Here is a 12,443-nt window from a genome sequence, read left to right on the forward strand (position 1 = left end):
TCAGGAACTGTCGCTGCAATTGAACCAAGGGAGCAGGATTGCATGAGGGAGAAACTGAACTCAGACACAGCAGTTCAGCCTCAGCCTGTTGATTCCCAGGGACCACTAGAGTTGAGATGGCCCTTCACAGTTGTCCAAAGTTGTCCAGCCCCAGGGGGCTGGACCTTGGTGTCCTCATGTTGACAAGTCATGGGAGGTAGGCTGCCTGCAGGTGGGAGCATAAAGTGTGGAAGACAGTTTCCTACGGCCAAGGGCAATTCTTGGAGAGAGATTCAGTTGTGAGTCATCAAGAGGCAACACACACTCTGAGCAGATACAGAAATGCCTCAGTCCTGAAGGCAGAATCTGGGTAGGACACCACAGTCTCTGCTACAGGGATCTTCATCCTCTTTGGGGCTAGAGGGCTCCTCTGTTTGAAGGGCACCTTTAGACTAGAGAGGTGGAGCAAGCCAGCAAGAGGACCAGAGGAGTGACGGGGAACCTGCCAGCTAGAGCTGACTCCATGTTCAAAGGCAGCCAGGACGAGGATGTTTCAGGAAAGTAGGTGAGGAATACTCAGCAGAGTTGCTCTCTCCTAGAATAATGTCTGGGTAACTAGAAGTCACAGCTTCTCCTGTGCCAACCCTCAATGCGTAGGGATCCAAGTATACCATGGCTCCCCACCCTAATAACAGCTGTGATATATTTAATGAGCTCAAACAGTAATAGTAGTGTCTCTGGATTGAAGGATTTCAGATTATTTTAGTGTTCCTAACTATGTTTTTCTGTATTATCTGAACTATGAGGGCATGTATTATTTTAAATAGGATATTTAGAGGTTCTATGTGATAAGGATTTTTAGGCTGGTTAATTTTAAAACTACAGATGAGAAGCAGGCTCCGAGGAGTGGAATTTGCTTGTCCCTTTGTTGGGAAACATTTACATTTCTAAGGGAAACCTCTATCTGTGAAGATGCCTCCCTCTCTGTGCCAGGAAGAAGGGGGATGGCCTTATCTCTAGAAACTCTTAATCAATGCCAGAAGCAAGAACTTAAGTTGTTTACTGTCTGGCAACCTCATGTAACGCGCTGCCTCCGCCCCCCCCCCCCCCAATCCTCCTTTGTCTTTAGCTGAGGATAATATTCAAGCGGTGACTTCTGCCATTTACTCAATCCGGTTTGATTCTTATCTAAAAGTTGTGGGACCACCAAATGGCCGGACCCTACGGGCACTGATACCGTTTTAACTTTTTTACATATTCTTTGTCTTGCAAAGAGATGACTCACATACCTATGCCTTAAATTTAGTCTTACTCTCCACCCAACTTTGCAGCAGAAGCGGCAGCAGCAACAGCAACATACCGGGAGCAGCTCTGCCTGCCCATGGGTCCCGTCCCCATGCCAGCGGTGGCAGCAGCAGCTCCCCATGCCAGCAGCATCTCTGACTGCCCGTGGGCCCTGTCCCCATGCAGCAGCCTGACTGCCCCTGGGTCCTGTCCCCATGCCGGCAGCAGCAGAAGCTCTGACTGCCCATGGGTCCTGTCCCCATGCTATTCTATTCTCTAAATAAAAGAGCACTACTGCCAGATCTTAAGAGTCTAAGAAATCTTTCTTTCAACTCCTTGGCTCACCGACCCCGCATCATATGCAGATGAGGAAAGTCTCGGAGCTCTCTGATGTCACCAGGGAAGAAACATGAGATTATGCGGAGAGATGCCCCCCAGTGAGCTAACTGGGGAAGAGTTCTTTAACGAATATCCTTTGAAGCTAGAAGCTAAGACTTAGAAGAAAAGGTGATGATTTCTTCCATGGATGGTGCTCAGGATGGCCTGGCAATCTTTTGACCCTTGAGAGAGTCAAATGGCAACACAGCACTGTGAAAAGATAGACTGACGGCCTCATAACCAGATTTTACAAGATGATCTCACTAACACTTTTCTGAAAGGAACCATTAGCTCGCCACTTACAAAACCCAGAGGTGAAATTTGGAGGACATTGTTAAGTAGAAGAGAATGGAAAACTATGTATGAGAGGTCAATAAGTTTCGGATAAGCTTGAGGAAATGTATATGATCGAGCATCTTCATGCAGAAGCAGTCCCTACTGTTTAGAGGAATTTATGACTAATCCACATGACCTCGTCTACTGTGTAGATTAGTCACCATAATTTTTTATTTGAATTTTAAGTTAATGTTTTAAAATTTACTTAAATTATATTTTTATATTTTATATCTGTGGCACATATAGTATGACCCTAGTTTTCTAAAAGTATTTTTGTTTATAAAGCTTAATGTCAATCCCTTTATATGTTTAGAATGATGTCTAAACTGTTGTTCACTGATTGTGGAAAACAATAATTTTGGATTAGTGAGATTTATGTTCTTTTTTTTTTAAGGAAGATTAGCCCTGAACTAACATCTGCGACCAATCCTCCTCTTTTTGCTGAGGAAAACTGGCCCTGAGCTAACATCCATGCCCATCTTCCTCTATTTCGTATGTGGAATTCCTGCCACAGCATGGCTTAATGAGCAGTGTTAGGTCTGCACCGGGGATCCGAACCGGGTAACCCCGGGCCACCAAAGTGGAATGTGCAAACTTAACCGCTGCGCCACAGGGCCGGACCCTATGTTCATTTTTTAACTTTCTTTTTTGTACTTTTTTTGTATTCCCAAGTACATTTCTATGAATAACATGGGGAGTTTTTGTTTGTTTCTCCATGAAGAATATGGGTTATTATTCTTAAAATTAAAAACGAACATATTTTAATTAAAATGTAATTCCTCCTGGGCTTCAGTGTCAGGAGGAGCTGGATTCAAATCCTAGATTGATTACAGCCTCGTTGTATGACTTCAGGCAAGTTCCTCAGCCTCTCTCAGCCTACAGTTTCATGTGGATATCTTCACCTTCCGTGGTCAGGGTGGGGATGTGAGATGATATATATCGGATAGCTAACCCAATGCCTGGCACATAGAAGGTGCTTACTCAACAAATGAGAACCGTTTATCATTTCCACTAGTGTGAGCCCACTATGTCAGTTCTGTTCTTATAATTAAATTTTCCCTAGCATATCTGCTTTCAACAAAATGCTGTGTCACTAAGACTCTGGTATTAAATTATCTGTGTCTGTTCTATGCAGGTTAGGCTCCCATGGGAACCCCAGCCTAGTCTTTGGTCTTTCCTTAGTGCCGTCTGGAAGCTTATGGGAACGCTTTACTTTGTAGCTGCGAACATGATTTAACTAAGAGGTGTTCCTGTACGCAGGCCAGCCTGCTGTGGATACCACTGGTGTTTCGTTTCCTTTTTGGTTTTGATAAGGTTGGTTTGAACGCACATTCTCGCCACTCTGCTCTCAGGTTATGACCTGCTGTTCTACAGCAGTGCTGCTATCCTGCTTTGTGGATCGGTTTGAAGTCTATTTTTAAACAGTTAAAAGCCTTCTTCGATGCCTTAATAGCAGCAGGATGGAGCCTAATCTATCTTGGGCCACGCAGAGCTGGACTCCTTTGTCCCTTGTGCCAGCCCCTGCCCCCTCGATCCACTCCCACGGAGGGCGGTACTTGCAGGTACAGCACCTCCTAGATCTTTGACTTTACACTGCCCTTGGAATAATCTTTATAGGAAAGAAAGTTCTAGCGATTAAACAGTCTGGGTTATTTGTCTACATGGTTTTCCTTTCCACACTAATTTTCACCTTTTCTTGCACATGCAGCTGCGCTCTCATAGAGACCTGAGAATCGTTGCTTTTTATGAGCCGGAGACCTGAAAGGCATTACCTAGCAAAACTGCCTAACCCACAATGCATCACAATGCCCTTTGAATGATGTAAAGGGATCAAGTGCTACAACTCTGCAGGGTGCCTCTGCAGTATAGCCACCACCAGGAGGCAGCTGAAGTAACTGCTGTCTTCGGAGGACTGCTTTTAAGAACAAGGAGGCCTCCAGCTGCTGCGGCCCGAGCAGGTAACTCCAGGATGGTGCTGCTGCCGTCCCGCTCTCTCCACTCTCTTAGCGGTTGCATTACCAATAGCTGAGTGCATTTTGAATGTTCTGGAGATGGAGCTCACAATTTAAAGAAACTTTGTGGATTTTTTTCTTAGAAATCAGGTATGCTTATATTAAGGTATCTGGTTCCTATGATACAGGAAGAACAAAGCTTAAAAACTGCTAACTGGATTACCAGGTTACTGAGTTGACTGATTGATTGATTGAATCTTTCATTTATTCATTCATTCTGAAGTATGCAGAGAGCATTTCCTTGGATGGCAAACACTTTGCAAGACAGTGAGGTAGGAGAAAGACAAGGAGAGTGAAGATAGTGGCCTCCAAATCAATGTGCTTCCAACATGTAGGAGCTTACATTTCAGCTGGAGAGGCAAGACAGTGCGAAACTCACATCTTGTTCTTTGAAGAATCTCTAGAGCCTTATCCAAGGCCTGGCATAAATTTGTCACTCATTAAATATTTTTTCTTCCTTTTTTTTTTCTGAGGAAGATTAGCCCTGAGCTAACATCTGCTGCCAATTCTCCTCTTTTTGCTGAGAAGGACTGGCCCTAAGCTAACATCTGTGCCCATCTTCCTCTATTTTATATGTGGGACACCTGCCACAGCATGGCTTGACAAGCAGGGATCTGAACCTGCGAACCCAGGCCAGCGAAGCGGAGTGCGTGAACGTAATCACTACACCACCAGGCTGGCCCCTCATTAAATATTTTCTTAAATGATAGAATGAGTAAATGAATTCAGAAACCAACAAACCAATGGAGGAAGCCCTTAGAACCAAAATGCATGACAGCATGAATCAGTGACTGGGAATTCAGAGGTGGGCAACGGGCCTTTGGAACTCAGAACAGAGGCCTTGTAGGAGATGATGTAGGGCTGGAACAAGGCCCTGAAGAATGGGTGGAATTTAGACTAGAGAAGAAGGAAAGGAAAAGCATCCAATGACGGGGGGCGGGGGGAGGCAGGCAACCAGCCTTCCTGAACTGGGAAGAGCAGCTTCCTGAGGAAGCACAAGCAACAGGAGACCGTCAAGGGAACTCAGTTACTGAAAACCCTTCTCTACATATTCTGTCACGACACACGTGCTCAAAAGCTGCTGGGAGCAGTTGTCCTAGCTAGAGAGCAATCCTGCAGTCACTGAGGCTGCTGTCACACTCCTAGCCAGGGTAGACGTCCCACTGCTGAGGGGGGTCAGATCCCCCCACAGCTTCTCTGCACTGTCAGGTCACTAGGGCATGGCTTTCCCCACGAACCCAACTGCCACCAATGCTGTGAATACCGATGCCACACCTCCAAGGAAAAGGGCACCCGGGGCTCGGGGTTATAAAGTACATCCAGAAAATCCACTGTTGCCATTCAGACACCAGTTTAAATGCCACTGCCCGACTAGTCCTCGAATTTCCCCAAAACTACTAGACAGGCCATGGAGTCTTGGGACCCTGACTCTAAGATCCTGCCTCTGCCCCTTCTTGGGACAGGTTAACTAAATGATAACATGCTAGTTATCATTTAATTGAAGTTCAAAAGTTGATTAAACTTACCAGGTAATTGCTACTGGTTCCACTTGGTGTTGTACTGGGAGGACCCAACCTCTGACTTAAATGTTATTTTTAACTCTTTCCTACCCTAAAAATAGATGCCAATTTTTAGAAATGTTTTCTAGCCCTCGGAAAGCCCATGTCCTGAGGAGAGCATTTCACATGCTTCAAATCAAGGGAGATGTTTGGGTGTTCCGAAGCAAATGTAACTTATCTGCTCTCAGAGCCTTTCCTGTGAATTCCCATGGAGGAGGGACACAGCTGCTCAGCTACCTAAAAACAACTGGTCAGAGGATTCTGTTTTAGGAACTACTGAGCTTTAATTTTATGTAGCCTCGTGCGACTCTGTGATGGATATCTGACTTCATCTCCTCCACTGTGTAAGTAGCATGAGAGCAGAACCACATAGCTTTTGCTAAATTCTCTTTCTCTACTGGCTGGTCTGGTGCAAGACGGAGGTGTGTGACCAACAATATGTGTTGAGTGGATCCGTGGCGCAGTGGCCCTGCAGCAGAAGGAGCACGGGCTCTGGAGTCAGACCCACCTGGCCTTTTCTGCTGACTAGATGTGTGACCTTACACATGTCATTAACATCTTATACAAATTCAAGATAGTCATGAACAGCTCTCAGGACTTGTGAGCACTGAATGAAGTAAGTGGGTGTCAGCTGAGGACCAGTTTGTTTCCATCCCTTTCTGGCAGAAGGTGCTTGTTCTTCTTCAAAACTGTTCTGGCTAGTTTAGTTCCCTTGCATTTCCAAATAAATTGTAGCATAAGCTTGTCTCTACCCACAAAAAGAAGTCCTGCTGGGAAGTTTGATCAGGTAAACCAGCTCTATCTGGGGAGAACTGTCATCTTTACTATGTTATCTTCCAATCCATGAACACAGTATGTGTCTCTGGTCTTCTCGATTTCTTTCATCAGCATTTTGTAGTTTTCGGCACATACAGCCTGTGCATCTGACATCTTGTTAGATTCATGCCTCATATTCCTTTCTTTTTTTCAGTGATTGTAAATAGTTGTACTTTAAATTTTGGTTCCATTTTTTTATTTAAAGTATAGAAATATAATTATTTTCTATGTGTTGACCTTGTATCCTGTGGTCTTGTTCAATTGGTTTGGGGAGTTTATTTGTAGATTCCCAAAGATTTTACACAGACAATTGTGTTACTTACAGATAGGGACAGTTTTCTTCCTTTCCCATCTCTATGCCTTTTATTTCCTTTTCTTGTCTTATTGCACTGGCTAAGATTTCCAGCACAGTGTTGGATAGGAGTGGCAAGAGTAACATCCTTGTTTTGTTCCCGATTTTGAGAATAAATCATCCAGTCTTTCACCATTAAGTATGATGCTAGCTGTAGGTTTCTGCAGATATTCTTTATCAGGTTGAGAAAGTTCCATCATTATTTGCTAAGAAATTTTACCATAAATGTGCAGATTTTATCAGCTTTTTTGCAATGTTAATGTATTTTATAGAAATCTGATTGATCAGTAATATATTCTATAATATCAAAAAATTGCTGAGAAAATTGACAAAATAAATCTTATACATTTGTTCCTGAAGTTAGCATGTTGAATATTAACCTTGAGGAAATTTGTTGCAATGTACATCTGTTATTCATTTACTTTAGTTCACCTTCTGAATATCAGCATAATAAAAAATTCTATTGTTAAATTTTAATTTCTTTGCCTTGGGACTCTAACCAAAGTGGTTTATGGGCCAGCACTAATTAATGAAAGTGGCTAAAATCTTCCTAAGTAAGAGCCCTGAAGATGCCCAAACTTCGACTCATTCTTAGGAACATATCTTAAGAAATAATTTCAATAGAATCAAAATATATTCCTATAGATGTTCAGAATGACCAAAATGTCCAACATTAGGGGATTGGGTTTCATAAATTATGGCGCATTCAGTTATCCAATAAATATTTACTATTTATTGGGCCAAAAGTTACCTTTGGCCCCAGGGATATGACAGTGAACAAAACAGATAACCCTCCTGCCCCCGTGGAGACTGCTTTCTAATGGGGTAAACAAATGTGAGCAAGAAACACAAGCAAACACACAGTATGACAGATGGTGACAAGTGTTTTGTTTGCAAACTACATTTTCTTATGTATCTTATCAAGAGATAACTACCTCGCAACATGTGACTTGGTATCCCTTATATACATGGTAGAGGAATTCTCAAAGATGCGGAATGCGGGTCTGGAATCACTCCCAGACAAGGTCTGCTGATTACTCTGGAGCTCAGGTTTAGACCCAAAGTGACCTGTTAATATCTTCCCCTGAAAATGTTTTCGGGACATGACCAAAGCATGCAACCCATGACCAGTTTACTCCCTAGGGTGCTGATTCAGAATGTCTAGGCACTGAGCGATCACTCTGTCATCAAAGGCGCACTTGGTGTTGTCTTTGTTATGAGCACAAATGTCCTGAATGCCTTGCACCCTTCTCTCCAGCGTGTCACTTCCAATGAAGTAAAACCCCAGCAGTCACAGCTTTCTGAGTTTCAGCAAGAGCTCAGTTGTGTTTACTCAGATTTGCTCTTTCATTCTTTCTTCCTTTCTTCTTTTTTTTACAATCCCACCAATGCCAAAAGTAAAAACACATTGTATAATGTATGGGCTCTGTGGGATAGCCAAACTCTTCTGCTAAAGGGTAATCTTGTCTGAAAATTTTCAAGTTGCTTGAAGAACACGCTCTAAGTAAAGCAGCTCGCTGGCCTGCGGAAGAGGAGTTCACGCGTGTTGACTAGAAAGGGCAGAGAGGGAGGCTGGCGCTTTGTCCAATCCTTTCTCCCTCCTGCTTCTTTCGCGCCGTCCCAGTTTTGCTTTGGCTGGAGGTCTCGGTGCTCTGTGGTTGTTTCAATAGAGCACAGTTGTTAAGAAAAACGTTTCTCGATCAGGAGAGGTCCACCTCTGTTTCCTTGTACAAGTGACTTTACTCCTCAGTACATCAGTTTTCTTGTCAGTAACATGGTGATAATACTTCATAGGGTTTCTGGGAGGCTAATGTGAGTTAATACAGGTTATCTGACACATAATACATGCTTATAAATGGAAACTCACCTTTCTCTTTTCTCAAAGGTACGTCTTAGCTTACAGAACACTCAGGGCCACATTATTGCCTCACTCACCCCTCCACAGAGAGATCAAAGTCATCCATATAGAGCATGGGTACCTCAGTCCACTTGGGTTGCTATAACGAACCACCAAGGACTGAGTCGTCTATAAACAACAGACTATCATTTCTCATGGTTCTGGAGGATGGAAGTCTAAGATCAGGGTGCCGGTATGTTCAAGATCTGGTGAGAACCCTCTTCCAGGTTGCAGACTGCCAACTTCTTGTTGTGTCCTCACATGGCAGAAGGAAGGCAAGACAGCTCTCTGGGGTCTCTTTCATAAGAGCACCGGTCCCATTCAGAAGGACCCCACCTTCATGACCTAGTTACCTCCCAAAGGCCCCACCTCCTAACACCATCACTTTGGGAATAGGGTTCCAACGTCTGAATTTGGGGGAGGACACTTTCAGTCCATTGCAGCAGGGGAATGACCTGCCGGTGATCACGTGGGTCTCAGTCCAGTGTTCTCCTGCTAGACCACTGGCCGTGTTTCTGCAAATCAGAGGCCCAGTTGTCTTTGTATACACATAACATATACACATAGCACAAAATTCATAAGGTGCACAAAAGGTAAACTGTAAAAGAGTAAGGCTTTCTCCCACCTCTGCCCCCAGGCGCGCAGTTCCCCTCCCTGTTGTTACTCTTTCTCAAGCGAACATTTAGATGTCGTGGTTTTCTGTGGCAAGTCATCTCCTCTAGCAAATGAACAGACGCAATATGAAATTTTAGACTAGAAACAATACATATTATACATTTAAGCCCAGGGGCAGTACAGGAAACAGAAAGGGTTTGATACAGATAATGAGGTGCTTAAAAAATCATTGGAAGGCCTAGAGGAACAGACTCTGGGGAAAGCCTCCAGAAAGATTCTAGAAAACCGCCACAAAACTGATCCATCATGGAAAGTGTGACCTCTGCCCTAATCAGGAAGCTGGCTCCAGAACAACTGAGTTCAACAACCTACTCCCAAAGCCACCACCACTGCCACTGCAGCTCCCTCTCCACACTCACAAAGCCGGTGTTTGAACACTGGAACACGGGGTTCAGCCAATGCCTTCAACGCAACTGCTTCTTGACATCCCTAAAGCTGGGGGTCGGACCCTGGAGTTCTGTGGTGGAAAGACATCACCCTGTATCTTCACGACCTTGCTGGCCAGTAGAAAAAGTCAAAGCAGCAGGAAACGGCCTCTGTCTCCTTTGCTTGCCAAATCTCACTCCAGAACATCTGACTGGAGGAGTCTAATTCACATCCAGAACTCTAGGTGCAAGGGAGTCTGGGAAATGTGATACCCAGCCTGCAAGCTTGTGCAGTGGGAAAGCCCCCTCGGAAGGGTGAGAAAGGAGGCCGAGTGCCCGGCTGGCACAGTACTTTTTATTTTTAAAGAAAAGCATGTCTGTATGTATTGGCTTATGCTTTCCACTTTTGCCCCTTTACTAGTTTATTTCCTTCCCTACGTAGTCTAGCAGAAGACATGGATAGTCCTTCTGCTATATGAGTTTTCTCACCGTGATTTCTTTCAAGACAGACTTTGTAGTACTAGACAGCGCAGGTTCGGAAAGGTGTACGAACCTTCACTCGGCAATGTTTTTTTCAGAATCGCGTCCATGATGGCTGCCGTCCGGCTCCGTGAATTCATTGACCGCCGCCCAGTGATCCCACCCAGGTGACGTTCCCCCGGATGCAGACGCTGTCCGGAGCCACCGCAGGGCAGGCAGGCAGGCACCCGGGGAATTAGCATCGCTCACCTGCTGCTCTGCGATTGAGAGACCCCTGCTGCCAGAGGGATCTAGAGAAGTTTCTTTGTATTTAGGGAAAGTTGTAAAAGAAATCTCACCCTCATGGCAGAATCCAAGGAAACAGGCAACTCCACATTCCCCAAAGACTAGAAGGATATTGGATTTTTGCTTGGGGAGAAGTCTGAGGGACCCAAGGTCAAATTTTAGAGGGGACCCCTTTACTCTGCTTGAGACAAAGGAAACCACTCCCGTGCCTGGCACAGGGGAGGTGACTGCACAGATGGAAACTAAGTAGGGGTTTCACTCATTCACGAAGTTCATCCATTGGCCTGAGAATAACAAGTCCTAGACATGTTTTATTGTAAGCAATATCGGATAACAATCGACAAATCCTATCCCCCTCTCCCTTCACCACTGGCTATGGGGTCTGCAGAGATTTAGAAGCTGCAAAATAGGGGTAGGAACCCTACACAGCAGGTGACTTTGGGGTCAGCCTCTTGCAGCCCCATTGGCTGTGTGGTTTTGAGCAAGCCTCGTGTTTATTTTAGTATTTAGTTATTTTTAACAGTGTTTTGTCAGCAGAGGTAAGGCCTTTTGCTTCCGGGAATTACTGAAGGGGCGGTGAGGGAAGGATGCTTCACTGCAGACACTTTACGAGCCCTCTTTGAGGGGAAGTACAGAGCCTGCCCTTACCTCACTGAAACCTCTGGAGGAGGAGGCATGGGGAGGGAGAAGGGCGGGGCCCAGCGTTTCCTGGTCTCTCGCTCCCCATAAGCCCGTGGGCCTTGTGTGTGTGAGAGATCTGTTTTGCCCCCTGTCAGGCCCCTTGACCTGTGGTCTCATCTCCTGGGGAAATGGAAACAAGCCTCCCTCGGCCGCTGCTTCCTGCGACTCAGTGGGACCAGGCCAGAGGCAGGGACCCCGCCTGAGCCGGCCTTGAGGAGCCTGCGGGTTTGGGTGGGTCACACACCGCAGGCACCAGGGCCCGCTGAGGTCCTGAGGCTGGGCTGCATTCAGTTCCCTGTACTCGTCCACACCGTGCCTAGACTAGACAGGTGCCCCGACCCTGCACGGCAGTCCCCACCGTGGAGCTGGGCTGTCTACTTTATGCCTCGCCTGCCTTTGCAACAGCAGTGAGTCCAGTCCGTGAGCAAGTTCCTCAATTCCGCCTCCAGGATGTGTCTCCCGTCGGAATGCGCTTCCCTGGCTCCAGTGTCACCCCTTGGTCCAGACCACCATTGCCTCTCCCCTGCTCACCTCCAGCGACCACCTCTCTTGTCCTACAGTCCATCCTCCAGAGTGGGCGTCATAAAATGTGAATTGCATCAAAGACCTCCGTTGCATGAAACCCTGCAATCATTGCATTTTCTGTAAAATCCCAACTCCTTGCTGGGCCTACAGAGCGCTGGGTGAACCGGGCCTGGCTGCCCCTCCTGGCTTCTCCCAGCTCTTCGCTTCCTTCAGTAGGTACCCTCCTCCATACCTCAGGGCTTTGGGATGTCATCCTGCTCCCTGGATGTCTCCCTTCCCCCACCTCAGGCCCCTGTCCTACTAGCCCCCTTCCCCTCCCCCACATGTCTCAGTTCTGTGGTCAGCTGCTCACAGAGCTGTTCCCTGACCATCCGGCTAGAGGAATCTTTGCCTCTGCCCTCCTCTCCACCTCCGTTATTCTCCATCTCACACCCTTTTTGGTGTTCTTTCCGGTCCTTATCACAACTTCCAATTACTTTGTTTGTTTCCTGTCTGTCTCAGCCACTGGAATAATAGCGAACACTCGCGCAGCTCTTACTGCGTGGCAGGCACTGATCTAGGTGTGCGTTGACTCGTTTTTTTTTTTTTGTTTTGTTTTAAAGATTTTATTTTTTCCTTTTTCTCCCCAAAGCCCCCCGGTACATAGTTGTGTATTCTTCGTTGTGGGTTCCTCTAGTTGTGGCATGTGGGACGCTGCCTCAGCGTGGTCTGACGAGCAGTGCCATGTCCGCGCCCAGGATTCAAACCGACGAAACACTGGGCCGCCTGCAGCGGAGCGCGCGAACTTAACCACTCGGCCACGGGGCCAGCCCCCGTTGA

General features: G+C 46.1%; 1 protein-coding gene across 1 annotated transcript in view; it reads left to right on the forward strand.

Annotated features, from left to right (window-relative positions):
* The first annotated feature begins 305 nt into the window (after positions 1-305).
* Positions 306-12,443, forward strand: part of SPMIP3 (sperm microtubule inner protein 3) — a 37,744-nt gene continuing 25,606 nt past the window's right edge. Inside the window, exons 1-3 of the mRNA XM_014867666.3 lie at positions 306-544; positions 3,686-3,935; positions 10,232-10,300. Of these exons, the coding sequence (XP_014723152.1) occupies positions 10,242-10,300 (59 nt within the window). The 5' untranslated portion in view covers positions 306-544; positions 3,686-3,935; positions 10,232-10,241. The remainder of the gene's footprint in view (positions 545-3,685; positions 3,936-10,231; positions 10,301-12,443) is intronic.

Source organism: Equus asinus, chromosome 30, assembly GCF_041296235.1.
Source record: "Equus asinus isolate D_3611 breed Donkey chromosome 30, EquAss-T2T_v2, whole genome shotgun sequence".
In the NCBI taxonomy this organism is placed as follows: Eukaryota; Metazoa; Chordata; class Mammalia; order Perissodactyla; family Equidae; genus Equus; species Equus asinus.